This window comes from Scyliorhinus torazame, chromosome 13, assembly GCF_047496885.1.
Source record: "Scyliorhinus torazame isolate Kashiwa2021f chromosome 13, sScyTor2.1, whole genome shotgun sequence".
In the NCBI taxonomy this organism is placed as follows: Eukaryota; Metazoa; Chordata; class Chondrichthyes; order Carcharhiniformes; family Scyliorhinidae; genus Scyliorhinus; species Scyliorhinus torazame.
In genome coordinates this window covers 211,437,277-211,458,636 of record NC_092719.1, presented here as the reverse complement: position 1 = coordinate 211,458,636, position 21,360 = coordinate 211,437,277, and the positions used below count along the sequence as shown (strand labels likewise).

Here is a 21,360-nt window from a genome sequence, read left to right as displayed (position 1 = left end):
TGATTAGGGCCTGTGGTAGGCATCAACCTCTGTGTCCAACAGGGATGATATTGCAGGTGTCTGCCTGGAAATCAAAGTTCAAAGTTAACTTACCTCTCCAGAGTGTCCTATTTCCCCTTTGGGTCCAGCAGCACCCGATAATCCTTGAGGTCCCTACAAAGATAATTTAAATGTCAAATCACCTTGCTGTTGCTAGCCTCAAGAGTTCATACAGTGAACTAGGTTTAATAAGGACATGGGGAGACCACGCCAAGTACAATAAGGAACTTTGATTTATTTACATTAACGAGATATACTCTACCCAGTAAGGTGAAGTTGCCATAGTCCCAGATGACCATAGGCCGCTTCCCCCTTTGAGGGCAGAGAGCTGACTGGTGGTGATTTAACCTGAGGGTCACCACACCTCAGGCGAGGGACAAGGGGGAGAATTGGGTGGCCTTCTTGAATAACCTCAGCTGGCCCGGGAATTAAACCCTCACTGCTGGCTGCACATTACATCACCGACCAGCTGTCCAGCCAACTGAGATAAACCGGGCCCCCTACCCGCTAGATCCCGACCGGGTCTCTTTCTGGCCGACTTTCTACACAATGCAAATTGGAGCTCTCCCGCCCCTTAATGGGGAGCTCGTCCTCCGTAGGAACCATGGTGAAGATCATCATTCCCACCCCGTGCGGGAAATGACAAGACCGTCAACCAAAGTTGTTTATGGAGGGGAAGATAGGCTATTGGGTCCTGAAGCTGGGAAACCCCAATACCCAGATAAACTGGAAATAAATACGCATTGTATTGAAAATAATGGAAAATCTCTGACCAATTAATGCTGGCCTAGCTATCAACGCCACATCCTATGAACATAATAAGATAATTGCCAGACTGTCACATGGTTGGGAGAAGATACACTTGAAGATCCCAGAGAACAGTATCAGGTATAGTGGTTACTCGATGAGTATTCGAGGTACCTGGACTAATGATCCAGAGAGTTCAAATTCCAGCACAGCAGCTGAGGAATTTAAATACAGTTAATTAAATAAATTTGGCCAGGCAGGTGGCAAATGGTATGTTGGCCTTCATTGCAAGAGGATTCAGAAGTTGGGATGTCTTACTGTAGTTATACAAGGCCTGGAGTATTGTCTGCAGCTTTGGCCTCCTGACCTAAACAAGGATATACTTGCCATAAAGGGGGTTCACTGGGCTGATACCAGGATTGGCGGGACTGTCCTATGAGGAGAGATTGGTTCGACTGGGCCTGAATTTACTAGAGTTTAGAAGGATGAGAGGAGATCTGATTGAAACATATAAAATTCTAACAGGGATGGACATACGAGACACAGGGGGCGCGATTCTCCACTCCCACGCCGGTTGGGAGAATCGCGGGCGTCGGACCGGCGTCTCCGGAAATTCCCCAGGCGATTCTCCGCCCAAGCGGCGGGAACGGCCCGGTCGAGTTCCGCGGGCCGCAGGCCGGAGAATCGCCGGAGACACCGGAAATGGCGATTCTCCGGCACCCCCGCTATTCTGAGGCCCGGATGGGCCAAGCGGCCAGGCCAAAACGAAGGGTTCCCCCCAGCGCCGTCCACACCTGGTCGCTGCAGTCGTGAGCGGTGCGTGAACGCTGGGGGGGCGGCCTGCGGGGGGGCGAGGGGGGATCCTGCACCGGGCTTTACCTGAAATGTGGGGTGGCCCGCGATCGGTGCCCACCGATCGTCGGGCTGTCCTCTCTGAAGGAGGACCTCCTTCCTTCCGCGGCCCCGCAAGATCCGTCCCCCATCTTCTTGCGGGGCGGACTTAGAGAGGACGGAAACCACGCATGCGCGGGTTGGCGCCGGCCAAGCCGCGCATGCGCGGATGACGGCAGTTATGCGGCGCCGGCCTCGTCATCTATGCGGCGCCGCTTTTACGCGGGCGACAAGGCCTGGCGCGTGTAGATGATGTGGCCCCGATCCTGGCCCATTGTCAGGGCCTGAATCGGTCGGGACCGGGGCCGTTCCTCGCCGTCGTGAACCTCGACGGCGTTCACGACGGCGCAGCCACTTCGGCGTGGGAGTGGAGAATCACGCCCAGGGATTCCCTGGTTGGGGACTCTACAACCAGGGGACACAGCCTCAGGATACGGGGTAGACCATTTCGGACTGGGATGAGGAAATATTTCTTCACACAGCAGGTGGTGAACCTATGGAATTCTCCACCACAGAAGACTGTGGAGGCCAAGTCACTGAATGTACCCAAGATAGAGATAGATAGGTTTTTAGATTTTAATGGTATCAAGGGAAAAGGGGAGAAAGCGGGAATACCGCGTTGAGATAGAGGATCAACCATGATCATGACGAATGGTGGAGCAGGCTCGAAGTGCCGAATGACCAACTCCCTGTCCCTAGTTTCAATGATCTTAAAATTAGACGAGGAGTGATAACAGGAAACACTTTGTCCTACAAAGAGGAGTGGAAATCTGGAACTCAGCTTTCCATAAAGCCACTGGGCATGACGATCCATTGAAAATCTCACAAAGGAGACTGGTAGAATTTCATTAGACCAGGTATTTCGGAATATGGAACCACGATGCTTAAACAGAGTTAAGATAATAATTAGCCCTCATCAATGGAAAGGTGGAATAGCTGGAGGGGTAGAATGACTTCTTCCAGTACCTACTTCTTAATTTGGTGATAATCAGGCCAAATATCAAAACTTTATCCATTACAACGAGAGGTTAAGGAAGGCTGAAGTGTAAAATTGGATAAATTACCCTTTCCCCAGGAAGTCCTTTATCTCCGCCTTGTCCTGGAATTCCATCTCTCCCCAGCACTCCTGGTTTCCCAGGTTCTCCCTGAAAGTTAATTGATTGAATAATATTCATCATTACTCAGCGTTAAATAAAGTGGTCAGCACAAAATTGAACGGCGCAGAACTTACCACCTGTCCTGGCAATCCAGGGGTTCCCTGAGGACCCTGTGAAGTGACAACAGACAATGCTCAATGACAGTGTCTAACAACATTCTCTCGCATTGTTTTATTTGCACAGCTTGTTTAAGCGTATAGCCCTTATAAAGTATCTTTTGAGTAGCAATTTAAAAGGGGCTGGCTGGGAATTTCTGTTGTGCTGAATAGCTTACATTACACCATTACTCCTAATGCCTCCAATTCAACAATCTCATCCTCATGTTTAAATCTCTCCATGGCCTTCCACCTCACCATCTCTCCAACGTTCTCCAACCCTACCTTGGGATTCCAGGTTAGCCAAGCTGAGGAGCAGAACCAGCAACAGAAAGGCATTGGTCATTCGCTGGTTTAACCTTCCACGTTTTCTCACCTGACTGCTCACCTCCAGGTCCCAGGCCCAAGCCAACATGTTCCTTTTGACCCCGGGTTGATGCTTCGAGCTGTTTTTGGCCTCTGGAGGCTTTAGCCTGCGCCTTGCGTGTGGGCGTGGGTCCCAAAGCTGAGCAGGTGGATGAGGAAACATGGAAGGTTGAACCAGGAGGCCTGTGTCAGCGAGGCCCACCACCAGGGAGTAGAACGCAGCACCAAGGTCTCCTGTTACCACTGCTTCTCTTTTCCTCAGGACATTTTGCACCATTCCAATTATTCAAGCTGTCATTTTAAGTTCGACCTTCCACTGTATCTTCCGAATCTGTGACCTCTACCACCTGGAAGGGCAAGGGCAACTGTGTACGGCAACACCACCTCCTGCAAGTTCCCCTCCAAGTCATCCACCTTCATGACTTAGAACTAAATCACCATTCCTATTTTAAACCATAGCTGCAATTCTTTTCCAACAGAACGCGAATTACCGAATGCGATTTCGGCGCCGGACAGCGGGAATCTGGCCCCAGAACTTTGGCAGTAAAATCGATATTTTCATTTCAAAGAAAAAATGCCCACCAATCTGAAGTACAGCTTTACGCCTTGATTTCACAAATCTAACACACGAGTGGAAATGCAAATCTAACGCTGCTACATAGATGTACATCATCATGAGTGGGTGTTTTCAAATTAAGTTTTTATCTTTCAGTAAATCTCATAATGAAAAACTCTATTAAACTGCACAGAGAACAATGCAGCTGGGTTTAAATTACCCATTATGTGTTTTCAAATGATTACGGATGGATTCCTGATTCCCAGAGAGTGTAATAGAACCAAAGGCTACCTCCCTACCAACTACCAAACATTTAAAAATTGCATATCACACCGTACAATTTTCAATGCTTCGATGATGTAGATAGACTACACGTGTGGTTGTGCAGTCGACCCTCAACCTGATTTTTTAAAATCCCAATAGAGGGTTGTACTGGCACCTCGATGTGGGACCGCGCAAAGGATGACACGCATGCTCTGTAGAATGTGCGGGAGGGGGGGGGGGGAATGAGAGCGCGGGGCCTACTGCCTTCCAGCAGCAGCCGTAGCCAAGGAAACCTGTCGCCACAGCGATCGCTGAGTAGCGAAACGTCCAGGGAGGAATGTATTCAATTGTCAGTCGGCTCCTCTTTCCACACACTCCCCGCCCCCCCACCCCCACTAGGCCACCCAGCCCTTCACAGGGAGCTCCCTCTTAACATATTTTTTTTCCCCCTAAAAAAACTCCTCTCGCTTCAATTACTCTCCGTAAGTACGGAGTGTGGGATTTGTCCGGGGGCCGCAGTGGATTTCGCACTTCAAGGCGAGAAATCGTATTGCCGTACTCAAGCAGATTTTCCGTATGGAATATGGAAAATCCGTGCTGGTTGGCAGCGCTGAATGACCCTTCCTACCAGCACCGCGGGTGTCCTTGCACCAAATGGATTGCAGCGGGTCAAGAAGGCGGCTCCCCACTACCTTCTCAAGGGTGGGCAACAAGCGTCGCACTTGCTAGTGGCACCCACATCCCATAAACAAATCAAACAAACGCCTGCCTAACTTTGAGCCCATTGATGTTCCTCCCAGGTAGTGGAGTCACAAGGCAGAAATAAATAGTAGTTGGTACGATGAGGTGAAGTAGGATGGAAGCAGGTTCCTGTCGAGTGCCGATCCTAGCATGGCCCAACTGGGCCAAATGGCCTCATTCAGAGATGTGCACTCTCTTTAATGCTGTATTTACTCAATTGTATTTAAAAATGCAAAGCTCAGAAACAACTAGGCCTTAGTTGCAGAGAAAAAGAACCGTGAACCTTATTAAGGAAACTTAAACATACCACAGCTCCAGGAGCACCTGGGTTGCCTGGAAGACCCATGTTACCAGGGGGACCAACTGGGCCCTAGACAGAAAGATTGATATAATCAAGCACAATAAAAATAAAGGTAAATACTGTAACGTACAATGATTTGGGACGACAAATGTTACTGTCATACGATAATTCAGCCTGTCGCCTCTAATCCCTTCTCTCTTGTCAAGAGAAGCAACACCAAGTGGTGGGATTTCCACTCAATGGGTTGACCTTGTGTTCGTGCTGTGATCAAGAGGGAAGTGGAAATGCACTCAGCTACTTTCTGGTGCAGAGCGATAGCCACTGTGCTGCTCCTGAGGAGTCTCTCGTACCTGTGGGTCACCTAGTCAGGGTCAACACCAATCCTACAAGATTTCCCATAACCAGCTTAAGGGCAGACAGGAGCTAAGAAGCATTTCTCGTGTCTTCAGAATGAAATACATACAGCAGAAATTCAGAACCAATATACAGTGGGTAATCTGAAATGAACACAGAAAATGATGGGAATACTCAGCGGGGCAGGCAGCATCTGTGGAGAGAGAAGCTGAGGGAATGTTGCAGCTCTGTGCTTCTTTGGGGGGAACCATCTTGTGTTTCTGGAAGGGAGGGGAAGGGGTGAGTGTAGTAAATGAAGTGGACAGGGTTGCGGGACCTGACAACCGTGGTGAGAGGGAGCTTGACAGGGTAAATGCTGAGAGGGTGTTTCCTCTATTGGGGAACCTGAAATAAGGGGATATGGTTTCAGAATAAGGGGTTGTCTATTTGAGATGGAGATGAACAGAAATTTCATAGGGTGGTGAATTGTAAAAACGGCCACACTTGGAACCAAGACAACCCTGAAAGTACCAACACAGCCAATAAGGCCATCCAATAAACCAAACAAAACATGTGGGTTAATTTCCAGAGGGAGAGAATTGGAACACAGAGACGATGTGTTGACATGACTCAACCTTGATTGGACCACAGTTGGATTACGGTGATCAATTCCAATCTCCGTTTTATGTAGAGGGGCACAGAGGCAATGGGAGAGGGTGCAAAAAAGACTGAATAGAATGGTATCAGAACTGAGAGGTTATACCTGCCAGGAATGATCGAACAGGCCAAGGCTTTCTTCTCCAGAAAAGAGAAGATGGAGAGTTGACCCAATAAGAGGTTTGATCCAATAAGAGACAAATGTCCACTGACTCTGGCGGGACGCGAAGATCCCGCCGGGGGCCAATAGCAAGCCGCCTCCGCTGACCGAAAACACACTGCCGGAAAATCCCAGCCTATGTTGGCGTGGTTGGATGAAGAAGGGTGGGAGCTGGTTTGCGTGGAGCATTAACACTGATATAGATTTGTTGGACTGAATGGCCTGTTTCTGTGAAGTGACTACTTTGTAAACACTGTGTCATCTGAGCCATGGATTACTGCTGATTAATTCAGTTAATTTCTGTTTTTAGTGCATTGTAAGTTCCAGGATTTGTATCCATGTTGTCAGGTAGGTCGGAGTGCCTAGTTCTGTGCCATATAGCCTTTGCAATCATCTGATTGCGATCTGTGATTCTACAGGTCGCAAACCAGCAGGCCCTGACCGACATTCTGAAGTACCTTCTGGTATAATGTACTTCATTAGCTGGCCTGTTTCTTCATGAATGTGATCGTCCTCTGTCGTAGAATAGCCAGCAAGAAAGTGCGTAATAGAGGCCTGGTGATACAGCCTCGTATGACAAGCAGAACAGCAATGGCAACCCTTCAGGTAGCACTTAGATAGATAGATAGAATTTACAGTGCAGAAGGAGGCCATTCGGCCCATCGAGTCTGCATCGGCTCTTGGAAAGAGCACCCTACCCAAGGTCAACACCTCCACCCTATCCCCATAACCCAGTAACCCCACCCAACACTAAGGGCAATTTTGGACAGTAAGGACAATTTATCATGGCCAATCCACCTAACCTGCACATCTTTGGACTGTGGGAGGAAACCAGAGCACCCGGAGGAAACCCACGCACACACGGGGAGGATGTGCAGACTCCGCACAGTGACCCAAGCCGGAATCGAACCTGGGACCCTGGAGCTGTGAAGTAATTGTGCTAGCCACAATGCTACCGTGAGTTAGGACACTGCTGTAAAACCTTTGTCTGTTCTGTGTCTCCTGTTAATCCTGGTCCGGCTGCCTGCTTTCAATCTACAGTCTTCTGGTTAGCTGCAGTACCAGAGGGATTCCTACTTAAACAACAGACTTTGGACAAACTGAAACACCCCTGCTCTAATGGACTAATCGGAACTTCCATGCTGGGTTCTGTGGCAGAGCCTTTAATGTCAGTTTGATAAACTTGGCAAGCGGCCAATCCGCCAGTTAGAAATCTGGGACTTGCATGGATTCTCATTTGGGATTGGTGGAGCTTTTCAGAAATGTCTGGGACAGGATACGTCAACGCCATTTTGTCAGTATTGAGAAGATGCAGGTCAGGCAGCATCTGGATTTAGCACAGTGGGCTAAACAGCTGGCTTGCAATGCAGAACAAGGCCAGCAGCACGGGTTCAATTCCCGTACCGGCCTCCCCAAACAGGCGCTGGAATGTGGCGACTAGGGGCTTTTTACAGTAACTTCATTGAAGCCTACTTGTGACAATAAGCAATTATTATTATGGTGGTTGAGGGACAGAAGTGCATTGACCTGAATCCTGTGTAAAGCTCCATCTGGTGGTAGAAGGGACAAATTGTTCCAACATGGAACTCTTGTGTAAAACGCCATCCGGTGGTCGAAGAACTGAACTGCGCCGTCCTGAATCTCTTGCATAAATCTATTCCCTGGAGGCCACAACCACGGCAGCAAAGATTAATCGCGAACATTTTCCATTAACCCCCTTGTTAAAACATTCCTCTCCAACCCTTACTGTGTGTCTGTCTCGTGTTTGTCTGGGTGGAAGATGGGACAGGGTTTTGGTGTCAGATAGACTGGTAGACCATTGTCCTGTTAATTCCTTGGATATTCATCATTTCTTCTTATTATCAATGAACAGTATGTTAATGTTTTACGTATAAATCTGGTGTCTGTAACTCATTGGAGCAGTCAAGGGTTAAAGATCTTTGGAAAACACAAATTATTGTTGGGACTCCGGGGTCTGTGGGGCTGTCACTGACCGTGCTCTCGCCCAGGGTTTTATAACATTCAGAGAGAGAGGGAGGGATTATTTGACAGGAATAATTTACAATGAAACGGTTGGACCTTGAACTTGAAAACAATCCCGACGTATTGGTGTTTGTCAAAGTACTCACTTGAATGCTCAAGCCTTGGTCACCTTGGTTTCCCTGTGATGGAGAAATCAGAAGAATCTGTCACCGATGGAATGTAGAGACTGAAATGTTGTACAGTGTTAATGTGAACCGCGCATCTGAACGCCCACTTACTACTACAACAATCCGAGCCGCCAGGCAGTACGCACAGGCGGATTGCGGATATACACAAGGATGCCATAAAGGGTACAGGTTTCATGGCTGTATTGACCTCTTCCTGGTTTGGCCTAACCACCATGCCCTGGAGACCAGTAAACATTCTGCCTTCATGACAATCCCTTCAGGATAAGAATTTGGAGTATAAAGCTTGAATATGAAAGTAGTCTCAGTAATGGTAACCATGGCAACTGTCGTCAAATGTCATAAATACCCATTGCCCTTTCGGAAGGGAAAATCTGCCGTCCTTCCCCAGCCTGGCCCAAGTGTGACTCCAGACTGGCAGAAAACGTGATTGACTCTAAATTACTCTCCCAACCGGCCCAGCAAGTCACTCAGCGGCAAGGGCAATTAGGGATGGGCAACCGGGGCTGGCCTTGCCAGCGACGCCCACCGAAGTATGGAGGGTGAAATGAGGAGAATTTTATTGATGAGTGAGTTGTTGTGTTCTGGAAGGGGACTGCCCGTAAGGGTGGTAGCAGCAGATTCAATACTAACTGTCAGAAAAAGAATTGAATAAATACTTGAAAGGAACAATTACAGGACTGTGGGGAAAGAATAGTGGGATTCAAACTCATTGGATAACTCTTTCAAAGGGGCAGGCACAGCCAATAATGGTCCAAATGCCTCTTGTTCTTTACGATTCTACAAATAGCCTTCCTCATCTCCCATCACATCATCTTACGGTTGGTATCTTGAAACATTTTTGCTTCAAATGGCAGAGGGGAGAGTTTACCTCCTCATAAAAATTCCATTCCCAAGTCATTTGGGGAGGATCCTGAACTCCGAAGGCATTGTTCAGGCAAATCCCGTCATGTACACGCCACGCTGCGCCATATATGTTTCACACTGGTGTGTTTTCCCGCCTGCATCACGGAGAATCTGGGGTGAGGGTCGGGTCTTCACCTGCATCCCATTAACGGGATGAAAATCGGGGGCCCGCGCCGTCCTCCTGCGGGTTTCCTGGTCCACCATGGGGCACTAGCGGAAGATCCCGTCAACGTAAAACCGAATTTTGGGCCTCCCACCAAATTCATCAGTCATCCTCGGTTTTCAGCCAATTAACAGAGGGAGGCCATTCGCTCCATCATATCTGAGCCTGCTCTTTGCTAATACAATCCCAAACAAAGCCAAGCGTATCCCTCGCTCCCTAAGGCCCCTGCACATTCCTCAGCTTCAAACATTCATTTAACCTTTTCTTTACAGCTGCAATGATCTCTGCTTTGACCACTCACTCCCCGGTGACAGAGCAGCAGGACAAACCTGTGTGCAAACAAAACACTCCCAACCCGCTCCCCTCACCCTCCCAGTGCTGAACGCTGCTTCAGGAAAAGATACCATGCAATTTGGTAGCATGACTGACCTTCATTCCAGGTGGGCCGGGGGGGCCTTGTGGACCTGGTGGACCCTTAAGGAGAGGAGATAGGTGGTTAGTACAGTGTAAATGGAAGCAAAAGTGGAGCACCTGTCATGGGCCAGGGTTTAGAGAATGCCAAAGTGTATCATGGCGTTCACCTGACCCACAACTTTTAATAGATTGTGGTTATGGGGAGCACACGGGCCTACCTTACAGGTGTGATGCAACAGAGATCTAAATACTTTTAAATTAAAACAATGTTTATTTATGAAACCAGTTAACGCTTTATAAACCCACAGTAAACATCTTAACAACTATCAACACTAATATATCCCCCAAAGAATACAGTATGCTATAACTCTTAATCTTTCCTTGCAACACCCATAAGACAAAAAAAAGCTTTTTACAGAAAAACAGCAGGTTTAACTTCTCTCCAGAAACAGGTATTATTTTTAAATCACCAAAGGATCTGGAGACAGTCTTTAGATTGCAGAGAGAGATCCTTACACAGCTGCTTGCTTTTCCTGCAGCCATCCAGCTCTCAAACTGAAACTAAAGCACACCCTGTAGCAGACAGCCCAAAGCGAAAGTAAAAGCAGACAGACAGCCCAGCTCCACCCACTCTCTGACATCACTGCTAGCCATCCGATAAACACCCATTTCTTAAAGGTACACCCACTACAGCTATTTTATTAACACCCATTTCTTAAAGGTACTCTCACATGACACACCCAACTTAGATTAACTGCCCACATTTTATAAAGGATATTTTAACCCACTGTTGGGCTGGTTATCTTTTTAACGTTGGCAACTTTTGGGACAGGAATTTCAGAAAAGGTGTGGCTCATTTTTGGCCAACCTCTGGGTGAGCTGGAAAAAGTGAGGGAACTCTGACTAATTGGCACCACTGCTGGAATTTTCCTGAAATTGTATGGGCACTGTTGGTGCTGAGTTGCAGAAAGCACGTGGGAGCTGTGGTGTCGTGGTAATGTCACAGGGTGAGTGACCCAGAGCCTTCGCGACACTGGTTCAAATCCCAGCATAGCAATTGGCATTTTAAATTTGACGAATAAATTTGATGAATTAGTATAAAATCAGGAATTGAAAACTAGTTACCATTGTTGACCATTGTTGTAAAATGGTTCATTGATATCCTTTACGGAAGGAAATCTGCTGTCCTTACCCGGTCTGGCCTACATGTAATGCCAGACCCCTCGCACTCAGTACAAGGGGCAATTAGTGTGTTATGATGTTAAGTCAAATGAACTGATCCATGTTAACTTGCAACTTATCATGCCCATTGCAAACTAGTGTCGTTTGGGGTAGGAAATCGGCCATCCTTACCTGGTCTGGCCTACATGTGACTCCAGACCCACAGCAATGTGGTTGACTCTTAACTGCCCTGGGGATGAGTAATAAATGCTGGCCCAGCTAGGGACGGCCACATCCCATAAACAAGTAACAAAAAACTGGATTGTTAAGAATCCACACTTACCTGAGAGCCTTGTTGGCCAGGTTCTCCTGGGTTACCCTGATTAATAAACAGAAGGTTAGTCAATTTGTGCTCTACCTCAGCAAATGTATTTGTTCCATCAATAAAATGTCCATGCACTAAAATAAACAGTTCATTGAATAAGGTCTGACCATGGACTTGTGTGTCTCTCTCTTCTCAATTTTCCGTTCCATTCATCGCCTCCTCACTCCCACCCCACCTCCACCCTTCCACCCCCATTCCTAGTTTCCACCTCCTCCTCTTCCTTGAAGGAATCTCCTTCGCTGGGCTATTTTGTCACGCTCACCCTCGGACATCCCACCTAAATGTCCAATCTTTACAAGAACAGAAGGGCTGGAATTCTCCGGGATTCGCTGGCGGAGGGATTCTCTGGCGGAGTGGGGGCTTTAACAGGAAATCCCATTGGCAGCAGCGGGAGCAGCGTATCCCACTGCCGGCGAATCGTGTGCCGTCTCTCGCCGCTGGGAAACACGGGGCTGCCAGGCCGGAGAATCCCGCCCAAGATCGTAGGAGATAGGAACAGGAATAGGACATTTGGCCCTGTCAAGCCTCCTTCGCCATTCAGTAAGATCTGACTGTGGCCTCACCTCCACTTTCCTGTCTCTGCCTCCCCATATTCCTCGACTCCCCTTCAATGACCCAGCCTCCACTGCTCTCTGTGGGAGAGAATTCTAAACACCAATGACTCTCTGAGAGAAGAAACCCCTTCTCATTGCCGTCTTAAACGGCAGATCCTTTATCTGCAAACTCTGCCCCCTTGTTCTAGATTCCCCGACAAGAGGGAACATCCTCTCAGCACCTACCCTGTCAACACCCCTCTGAATCTTATACGTTTCAATAAGATCGCCTCTTGTTCTTCCAAACTCCAATGAGAGCAGGTCCCACCTGCTCAAGCTTTACTCTTAAGATATGAATGGGCCTGGACATTGGGTTACTGCAGGGAGCACCACACCCTGGCCTGACCTGCGGCGGAGGATTCATTCTCCTCATTTCATCGGCCAGTGGCCGTGCTGGAGAAATGCCACTTTGAACAGCCAGACGTGGCACTGTAAGGCCCAGAGTCAGTGTGTTCAGCAACTAAGAGGACCCTGGACGCGAAGCATTCCAGACATACTCGCAAACACTGGCTGGTTCCAGTATTTTCACGTCGGCATCACTGAATTCATTGTACTCCAAACTAAAAAGTTTCCCTTTCTTTCAGGGTGAGACCCTTTGTGGTACTGAGGCTTCTGAAGAGCTGCCAAACAGGGGATGGCCCACTCACCTGCTCCGAAATTTGGAAGATCTCAAAAAGCACCTCGCGATATGCCGCGGATCTTTTTTTTTGCAGAATTGTTCAACAACAATTTTCTCACCTCCTCCTCATATCAGGGCATGGATTAGGGATGGGACCCGAAAGGACTGTGGTGCATGTGAGTCGAGGTTGTCTGGAGGCTAGCCAAAGACTCGACGGAGATACACCCTAACCATGCCCCATCGCATCCTCCCACTTAACGTCCATCCAGATGAACACCCTACTGGGGTCACTGGATAGCATTGGCGGGGTGCGGGTGGTAAAGCCCATAGCCAATATTGGACGATTTCACCCCATGGGTACTGAGATCGATAGTTGGTTGTTAGGCCCAGGTGCCGTGGATTACCGAGGATGGTAGATGTGCAGATCATCCACAATCTCATTGAACGGCAGAACAGGCTCAAAGGGGCTGAATGGCCTCCTGCTATCCTCGAGTTCCTAGTGGCTGCTAAGACTGAATGAGATTAGCTGACACAGTCGGGACCAGGGATCAATGGTGACATTGTTCTGCATGGACGTGACACAGTTACTGCTCCTTTGGTGAGCTAATTTAACTCCCTTTCCCTTTCCCACTGGTTGAATAAATATTGGGCGCGGTATCTTTAAGTGGAAATGAATTTCCTTTGTTAATGAATGGATGTTCCAGTGAGAGATGGTACAATCTCAGCTCCTTGGCGCACTTGGAATTCAGCCGCCATTACAACGTCTTGGTATCTGTTCAAATGTTATCCCAAATGCTTCACAAAGCTTTCAGCAAAAGGCTTCTGGCACATCTTTGATCATTTACCAATTCACCGGGGTTCAAACATTGGGCTCTTCACTAATGAAACAAAAACTGCCCCCACACATCCCCCTCCCCCATTTTGTACTGCTCTATATTTCTCACCCTGTTCTCTGTAAGTGCGGACACAGGCGACAATCGGGCTGTACAGCAGGTCACAGCTCTCCAGAATCTACCAGAGTGGCCAGTCGGTTAATACCAGATGTTGGGGGGGGAGGAGGGTGGTGGTGTAGGAGGAGGAGGCAAAGGTAGAGCAGGAATCACAGCACAGCCTGATTTCATCCTTAACCTCAGGCTTGTGTGAGTAAGATTATGGGGCAAGAATGGAAACCTCAACTGCCCTATTCTCCAGCCCTGAGTTCCCGAGGTCAATTATACCCTCCTGTTACCTCTGGCCTCACTCCTATCTGCTCACTCGGAACCGACCAGAGTTCAAACCCGGGCTTTTTATTGGACTGCACTGGTTCAGCTCCGCAGCAAGGCAGCGCGTTTACCCACTTGACCAGGGGGAGGCGCTCCGATCACCTTCTCCATTCATGAGTAAAACGGTCAACTCCAACAGTCCGACAGTGTCCTCAATGTAGGGGAGCCAATTGTATAAAGAAGCATTGTTGTCACATGCAGAATCGCGGTAGTGTAAAGCAATGCTGGCAAACCTACCGGCCGGCCTAGTACTCCAGGGAAGCCTGGTAATCCCTGCAAACATTTGAGTCATGCCAGAAAGTTAAGAAAGAAAGAAAAACAATTGTTTGAGCAAAAGCAAGTTCACTGTTGGCAATCTACTTTTAAGACTTATAAAGAGCTTTAAAATAAGAGATGGACAAAATGTGCAGCGGAAACCAGACTTTGGTGACATTTACAAGATGGAGACAGAGACAGACGCAGACAGACAGGACTGGAACCACATCGCAATGTCACACTTAATGCCTGCTATATACCAGCTCCTGGCTGCTACCTTCAGACTTACTGTTACCACATTTACTGTTTTACTCGAACCCCTTACACACTCTCCCACCCAGCCCAGCTGACCCCTTGCTGGGCAATGGTTCCAAGGGCACCCACTACCTTCGGCAAGGAGCCCTTGTGATGGGTGCGAGTCCACACAAAGAATTTGCTCCTAAGGACCACACATAGAGGCCTACGGCATCGATGCCTGGGGAATTATTCATTTTGGAGAGCAAACAAACTTTTCAAACTCTGCCTAATGCTTGCGTCCAAGTCCATCCGACTCCAGGATCTGTTGCTCGTTGAAGGAGAATTCATGCAGCACAATGGTTGTTATTCAGCCTGGAAAATCTTGCCAAAACTCCACACCATCCTCCAAGGGAGGAAGAGTGTTAGGATAAGGCACGACAACAAAATGCATCGGTATACTCCTTCATCCAGCAAGATCTGGTGGCGGATGGGATTACAGCCGAGACAGGAAGTCAATGTTCAACAAGATTCTTGAAAGTTCTGATGAACTTTGAAAACTTTTTTTTTTTTTTGGCTTCAGCATGTCAGTACCATTGGCACAGTTCTGAGCCAGCTGTTCAATGATATAAGCACCGCTTCAAGACAGGAAGACACGGTTTAAGTTTGCACTTTTAGAATGGGAGCACTAAAGTACCTCCTTTCCTAAACTGAGGCCGCAGTTACTCCTTCAACTGGCTGGAAATGACCCCTCTTTTTGTTCCATTTGAAGTGCAGGGAGTTCAGCCAACGTCGCAAGAACCAAGTTAACTCGATGTTCGTCTGAGCTGTTGTTTGCCGGCTGCCCTCTGAACAAAGCGGCTGCTGCTTTCTTCGTCGAAGGAGCGATAGTGACGGCCCTTCAAACACAATCCACTGGGTGCAGAAGGCATCGACTACCCCGAGGATATAATGAGGCAGTACACCTATAATAATAACCTTTTATTGTCACAAGTATGAAGTTACTGTGACCTGAGTCGCCACATTCCGACGCCTGTTCGGGGAGGCTGGTACGGGAATTGAACCGTGCTGCTGGCCTTGTTCTGCATCACAAACCAGCTATTTAGCCCACTGAGCTAAACCAGCCCTAGTAGAGTGACAGGGGCACAGCCTCACATTGGGGTGAATTCTCCATCGGCGGGATTTACCGTCGGTGGGATTGTCCGTTCTACCGTCAGCACTGCCCCCTCCCCCCCGCCCCCGCCCGCGGGGTTCCCGGTGGCGTGGGGAGGCCACAATGGGGATCTCCATTGGGTGTCTTCTGGGGCAGAGAATCCCACTGCCAGCGGGGGCGTGCCGCCCTGGGCGCGGTGGGACGGAGAATCCCGCCCAGGGTCTTCCAGATCACAACAACAGTGCAAAATATTTTTTCTTCATTTTCCTCCATAGCTCTTTTGCCAATTATTTTCAATCTTTAACCTCTGGTGAGCGACCTATTTGCCAGGGAAACTGTCCTTCTCTCTACTTCTTCCATCAAAAGCCCTCTTAATTTTGGATACCTTCCCTTAGGTTTCCCCTTACCCTTCTCTGCTCTAAGGATTTATGCTACGTCCAGTCTGTAAAATAGGAAATTGGGAGCATCTTGAATCCGGCTTAATCACCGAATCCTCAGCCAGAATTGCTGGCTCCAATCCCATCTCACATCAAGTGAGACTCTGTACCGGACTGAATGGATCCCAGTTCTAGGAGCTGGATATATGAGCAGGCCCGTGTGTAGGTGGTGGCATTGGCAGTACTAGCAGAGCAGAAGCAGCTTTGCAATCCAGTGGTTCAAGTCTTACAGAGAGTCACTACTGTTAGCACACAGACCAGACACAAAGGCCTAACAATGGCAGAGATGGTCATTGTCCTGGGAATGTCCTGTAGCCCATTCCAGCACCACGCCAACTTATTTGATGCTTCAAGGCTAATTTGGATTACTTACGGGAAGCCCTCTGTACCCTGGTCGACCCTGAATTTGAGAAAATAAATGACACAAGACAGTGTAACAAATAACATCAGCACTTGGTCACCGGAGACATCACTCGCTCAGACACGACAACGGATATGGTTTAACAGAAAAAATGTACATTCAAACAATCTATGAAAGGAAGGGGAGTTAGATTTCAGCTCGGTTATATTCAATCGTTCAACGGATACGTCCCAATTTTGGCCAGGACTTTAGGGTCCTACCTGCCGCTGAACTAAAAATTCCCACCCAAGTTAATGGACCTTTGGCTGGTCCGCCAAATTTTCTCTCACGTCCGCAACGATTCCCGCCGCAAGTGGGAGCAGAAAATCCCAGCCTTTGACACATTTTTAGCCTCTAAAAGCCAATAAAGCATATTTTACACATTGTAGCTTCACTTAAGCAAGGTAGTCATTTGTTGATGCATGACCCAATTGGGTACCGAGTATGGTGAAGACAGGAAATGAGCGGCGAGATTAAAGGAGAGACCTACACAAGAAATGACAAGAAATAAGGAGTGATGGAACAAAAGGAGCAAGAAATTTAGGGTAATCGAGATAGAGAGCAAAAAAGGAAGGAAGATAGAGAAAAAGACAGTCAAAGAACATAGAGGGGAGTAAAAAAGTAGATGGAGTGAGATGGAGCGATTGAGAGAGGTTGGTCAAGTGAAAGAAAGAGGCAGAGCCAGTGAAAGAAATATGGCGTGGCAGAATGATTGAGAAAGATAGAATTAGAGAAAGAGATGTGGTGAGAGGGAAAGAAAGATAGAGCGATAGAGATAACGTGAGAAAGAGAGTAAGATGTAGAGAAGGTGTAGAGTGAGGGAAAGAGAGAATTGAGAGAAAGGGAATGAGAAAGAATAACACGCAGAGATAGAGAACAACAGAGAAAGAGGGACGGAAAGAGAACAGATAAAGTGAGGGAAAAGAGGAGCAAACAAAGGACTACAACCTGTGGCTAAATGATCCTTGGACCAAATGTCTTGCCACCTGCACTGCTGCCATAAAGCTAGTCTATTAGAACCTTTTCATTCCTTACTGTGTGGTAGGTTTGGTGCTGAATATATGGATTCCTAGAGCTTTTTCAACACAAGAACATTGTGGCTTATATTATCTTTCATTGCCTCAAAACGAAACAATGTCATTGGCTCTTTGAAATACCCCAAAAAACCATCACCATGGTAACATTGCTGGACCGTGCCTTGGGATTAACAAAAATGGTAATGTTTTGGGGGTGAGACACGCAACAGCAGACACAGCGTTATCAACAAGTAACGACAACACAAAACACAAAACCTCAGGCACACCCTGGGAGCATGTCAGACACAAGACAGGTTTAAAGGGACACTGTTGTTATTTATGTAATCAGAAAGGGCTGATAAGGGGCCCTGCTCCAACGACTTGTAGAATGGTTTCAAATGAAAAACAGCAAACTTTATACATGTAAACACGTTAAAAAAAAAACAAAGTGCCTCGCCCCATCGATCATCGGTTAGACAGCACGCTCCTGTGCACTCTACCTGTGAGCAGTGGCAGTTTTTAACGGAGGGCATAATCTTGAGGCCAATTTCAGAAAACAGCCAAGGAAATCGGGGTAGGGTTTATTTTCCTACCCGCTGTTAGGGCGCATGAACCTTTCAGCCAATCAATAGTCGTTCACTCATTCGGTCAACAATGCCCCTTTAAGTGGGATAACTGAATTGGCTTTTATTGTCAACCCTTTTTGGGGTTCCAGTTCCTTGGGGTGTGAATTCACTTACACAGATACAAGTTAAACTTTACATCGCATCTCACTCCCAGTGAGGAGAGGTCGTCCCAGGCCCAGGCTTGGGCCTGCCTTTGTCCTCTGGTTTAACGAGCTCCAGGTAGTGGGTCTCCGCCCCCTACCTGGCGAGCTGGTATTCGATGAGCCCCATTGGGAGATCAGTGATTGTTTTCTCATGATTCTCATGGGGGAGGGGGGAGGGGGTGGGGGTTATAACAGAGTGGGCTTTTCCAGGCCCCCCACCTCACCCAGGGCAGGTTTTTGACATCAGAGGGAGCTCGCCATTGACTGCTGACGGGACCTTCCAGTCTCGCCAATGTCTATGGCATTTTGCATGGCTCGCCCTTCCCCCCAACCCGCAGTGAGAGGGTTGGGGGAAGGGGGGTTCGCGGGAAGTGGCAGAAATTAATTTATTCCCGATGCTGTGAAGTCCCTTTATCTGCCATTTTAGCAAAGGTGTGGCTTGCTAAAGTGGGCAGACTTGAACTTTCTCACCCCCATTGAAAAACAAATGTTCAGAGGAACTTGAGTTGTGGCTAACACCACATGATTCCAGTCCCATTATTGCTCTTCGTCTCACTGAGACAGAGTTACTTACTGGCTTTCCTTCTGCTCCTGTTTCTCCTGGGCTTCCCTGAAAGACAAAGTGAGGACGAGTCAAGAAGGTCCATTCCTGATGCCTCTCACCCTCGCCCGCAAGCCTTGACGGGGCAGCACGGTAGCACAGTGGTCAGCACAGTTGCTTCACAGCTCCAGGGACTCAGGTTACAATTCTCAGCTTGGGTCACTGCCTGTGTAGAGTCTGCACGTTCTCCCCGTGTGTCTGCGTGGGTTTCCTCCGGTTTCCTCCCACAGTCCAAAGATGTGCGGGTTAGGTGGTTTGGCCATGATAAATTGTCCTTAGTGTCCAAAAAGGTTAAGTGGGGTTAGTGGGTTACAGGGATAGGGTAGAGACGTGGGCTGACTGGGGTGCTCTTTGTAAGGGCCGGTGCAGACTCGATGGGCCTCATGGCCTCCTTCTGCACTGTAAATTCTATGATTGGCAACAGCCAGTACAACAGGTGTTGGAGCATCATTTGAGAAATTACATAGAGGCATAAATAAATGGGAGCAGGAATAGGCCTTCTGAACCCTCGAGACTGCTCCATTTAATAAAATCATGGTTGAGCTACTGCCTCAGTTCCTCTTTCCCCCATAACCATTTATTCCCCCACCGTCCAAACACCTAACAATCTCAGCCTTGAATATGTGTAATATCTGAGCATCTCCGAGGTAGAGAGACTACACAACCCTCTAAAGGAAGACATTTCTTCTCATCACAATTTGGCCGAGCCTTTATCTCGAAACTATGCCTCCATGTCCCAGACTCTCCAGTGAGGGAGAAGGGGGCGGCACGGTGGCACAGTGGTTAGCACTGCTGCCTCTCAGTGCCAGGGACCAGGGTTCGATTCTGACCTTGGGTCATTGTCTGCGTGGAATGTGTACGTTCCGCCCCGTGCCTGCGTTGTTTTCCTCCGGGTGCTCCGGCTTCCTCCCACAGTCCAAAAGGTGGGCTGGTTAGGTGGATTGGCCACCTCAGTGTCCAACGGTTAGGTGGGGCCATGGGAATAGGGTGGAGGAGTGGGCCTAGGTAGGGATGCTCTTTCGGAGTGTCGGTGCAGACTCGATGGGCCAAATTGCCTCCTTCTGCACACTAAGGATTCTATGAGAAGCAAACCTGTCAAGCAAGTCCTGTCAAGGCCTCAAAAATATTATACATTCCAATGTGAACACTCCCTCGTTCTTCTAAACTCCAGGCCCTTCCTGCTCAATTTCTCCTCAGTGGATAATCCTCAAGTCCCTGGATCCAACGCCAGTCAGCTGCGGAAGGTTTGTTCAGCTGCTGAACGATTGTTTTTTCTGATGCACACTTCTTCCCAACTACAGATCAAAATAAGAGGGGAAATCTTCCAAGTTAGGCTCATTCAAATAAGCTGCTGGAATTAAGGTAGCAGAGGTGAGGTTCAGGTGAATCGATCACCCGGAGGCCATAACAACCCCCAGGATCCTCGTGACCCTTGCAGGAGGATTGTTGCCAACATGAGACGCAGCAGTGCTAACCACTGTGCTACCGTGCCGCCCCCTTCTCCCTCACTGGAGAGTCTGGGACATGGAGGCATAGTTTTGAGATAAAGGATCGGCCAAATTGTGATCAGAAGAAATTTCTTCCTTTAGAATCCAATTCTGTGTAACTTTTATTTTTTAAAGATGTTCTTCGGCAGGAACTCCACCAGCCCCATCCAGCCTGCGGTTCGCAAGGCCTACTCTTTGTCTCACAGGAGAAGATAGCCCATAATAAGCGGGAAAGGGCCAAGATGGATGGCGGAGTACCAGAGTCCTCACCCCCTATGAAGAACGGGCCCTGGAGATCGGCGGGATTCAGAAACAATCACACCTTATAACCTGGCTTCGTCTTCAGAGGCTGCTTTACAAATGTTCCGTTTGGTATCACATTAGCCTGATGGTGGACGAGGGCGGTGGCTTGATCTAACAACACGGGCGCGATTGGCAGCGTGCTTCTTGACGGTTGTGGTGGCGAGAGAGCGGCCTGTATTTTAATGCTTCTCACCATTACTGGCTGTCTCGCTGTCTGATTTGCCAGGCTCATGCCTTAGCAACTCACCATTAACAGGGGGAGTTGCTTTTAAACGCTCCCTCGTCACTCACTCCCTGTCAACCCACAAGCATGGTAGCGCACAGACCTGCTCCTCGACCTAATCAGGCTCCTCGATGCAGTCGATGAGATTCTGTTCCGCCAAGGAGGTCAGAGGACCAGCAGCAGGGCCACCAATACCACCAGGGAGGCAGAGTCAGTGTGAGCAGCGTGACCAGCAGGACCGCCGGAAAATGCCGGCAGACCAACGACCCCCACTGAGCTGCAAGGGTAAGTTACCACCTCTCTCCTGGCATCAGTTCCAACTGCCACCCCTCAAATACGCAACCCCCCTAGCCCCACCCCCAACAAATCACTGGCTGACCCCTCGCACCCTCCCCACATCTGATCCTCAGACACCCCTGGCACCCACCAGCACAGCCCCTTCATGTCAAGCTGCGGTGCCCACACATGCCACCTGCGATAGACCCCCCGACCCATCAAACGTGC

At 48.6% G+C, this 21,360-nt stretch overlaps 1 protein-coding gene across 3 annotated transcripts in view; it reads right to left on the bottom strand.

Moving 5' to 3' along the window:
• Window positions 1-21,360, bottom strand: part of col7a1 (collagen, type VII, alpha 1) — a 404,499-nt gene that overhangs the window by 65,081 nt on the left and 318,058 nt on the right. For 2 of the 3 annotated variants that reach the window (XM_072473021.1, XM_072473022.1), the window contains exons 84-92: window positions 18,817-18,852; window positions 14,216-14,251; window positions 11,463-11,498; window positions 9,974-10,018; window positions 8,437-8,469; window positions 5,164-5,226; window positions 2,909-2,944; window positions 2,742-2,822; window positions 94-153 (exon numbers count right to left, since the gene is read on the bottom strand). In XM_072473021.1, the coding sequence (XP_072329122.1) occupies window positions 94-153; window positions 2,742-2,822; window positions 2,909-2,944; window positions 5,164-5,226; window positions 8,437-8,469; window positions 9,974-10,018; window positions 11,463-11,498; window positions 14,216-14,251; window positions 18,817-18,852 (426 nt within the window). Of the gene's footprint in view, window positions 1-93; window positions 154-2,741; window positions 2,823-2,908; window positions 2,945-5,163; window positions 5,227-8,436; window positions 8,470-9,973; window positions 10,019-11,462; window positions 11,499-14,215; window positions 14,252-16,430; window positions 16,458-18,816; window positions 18,853-21,360 lie in introns of all 3 variants that reach the window. The other variant, XM_072473023.1, reaches the window with a different exon arrangement.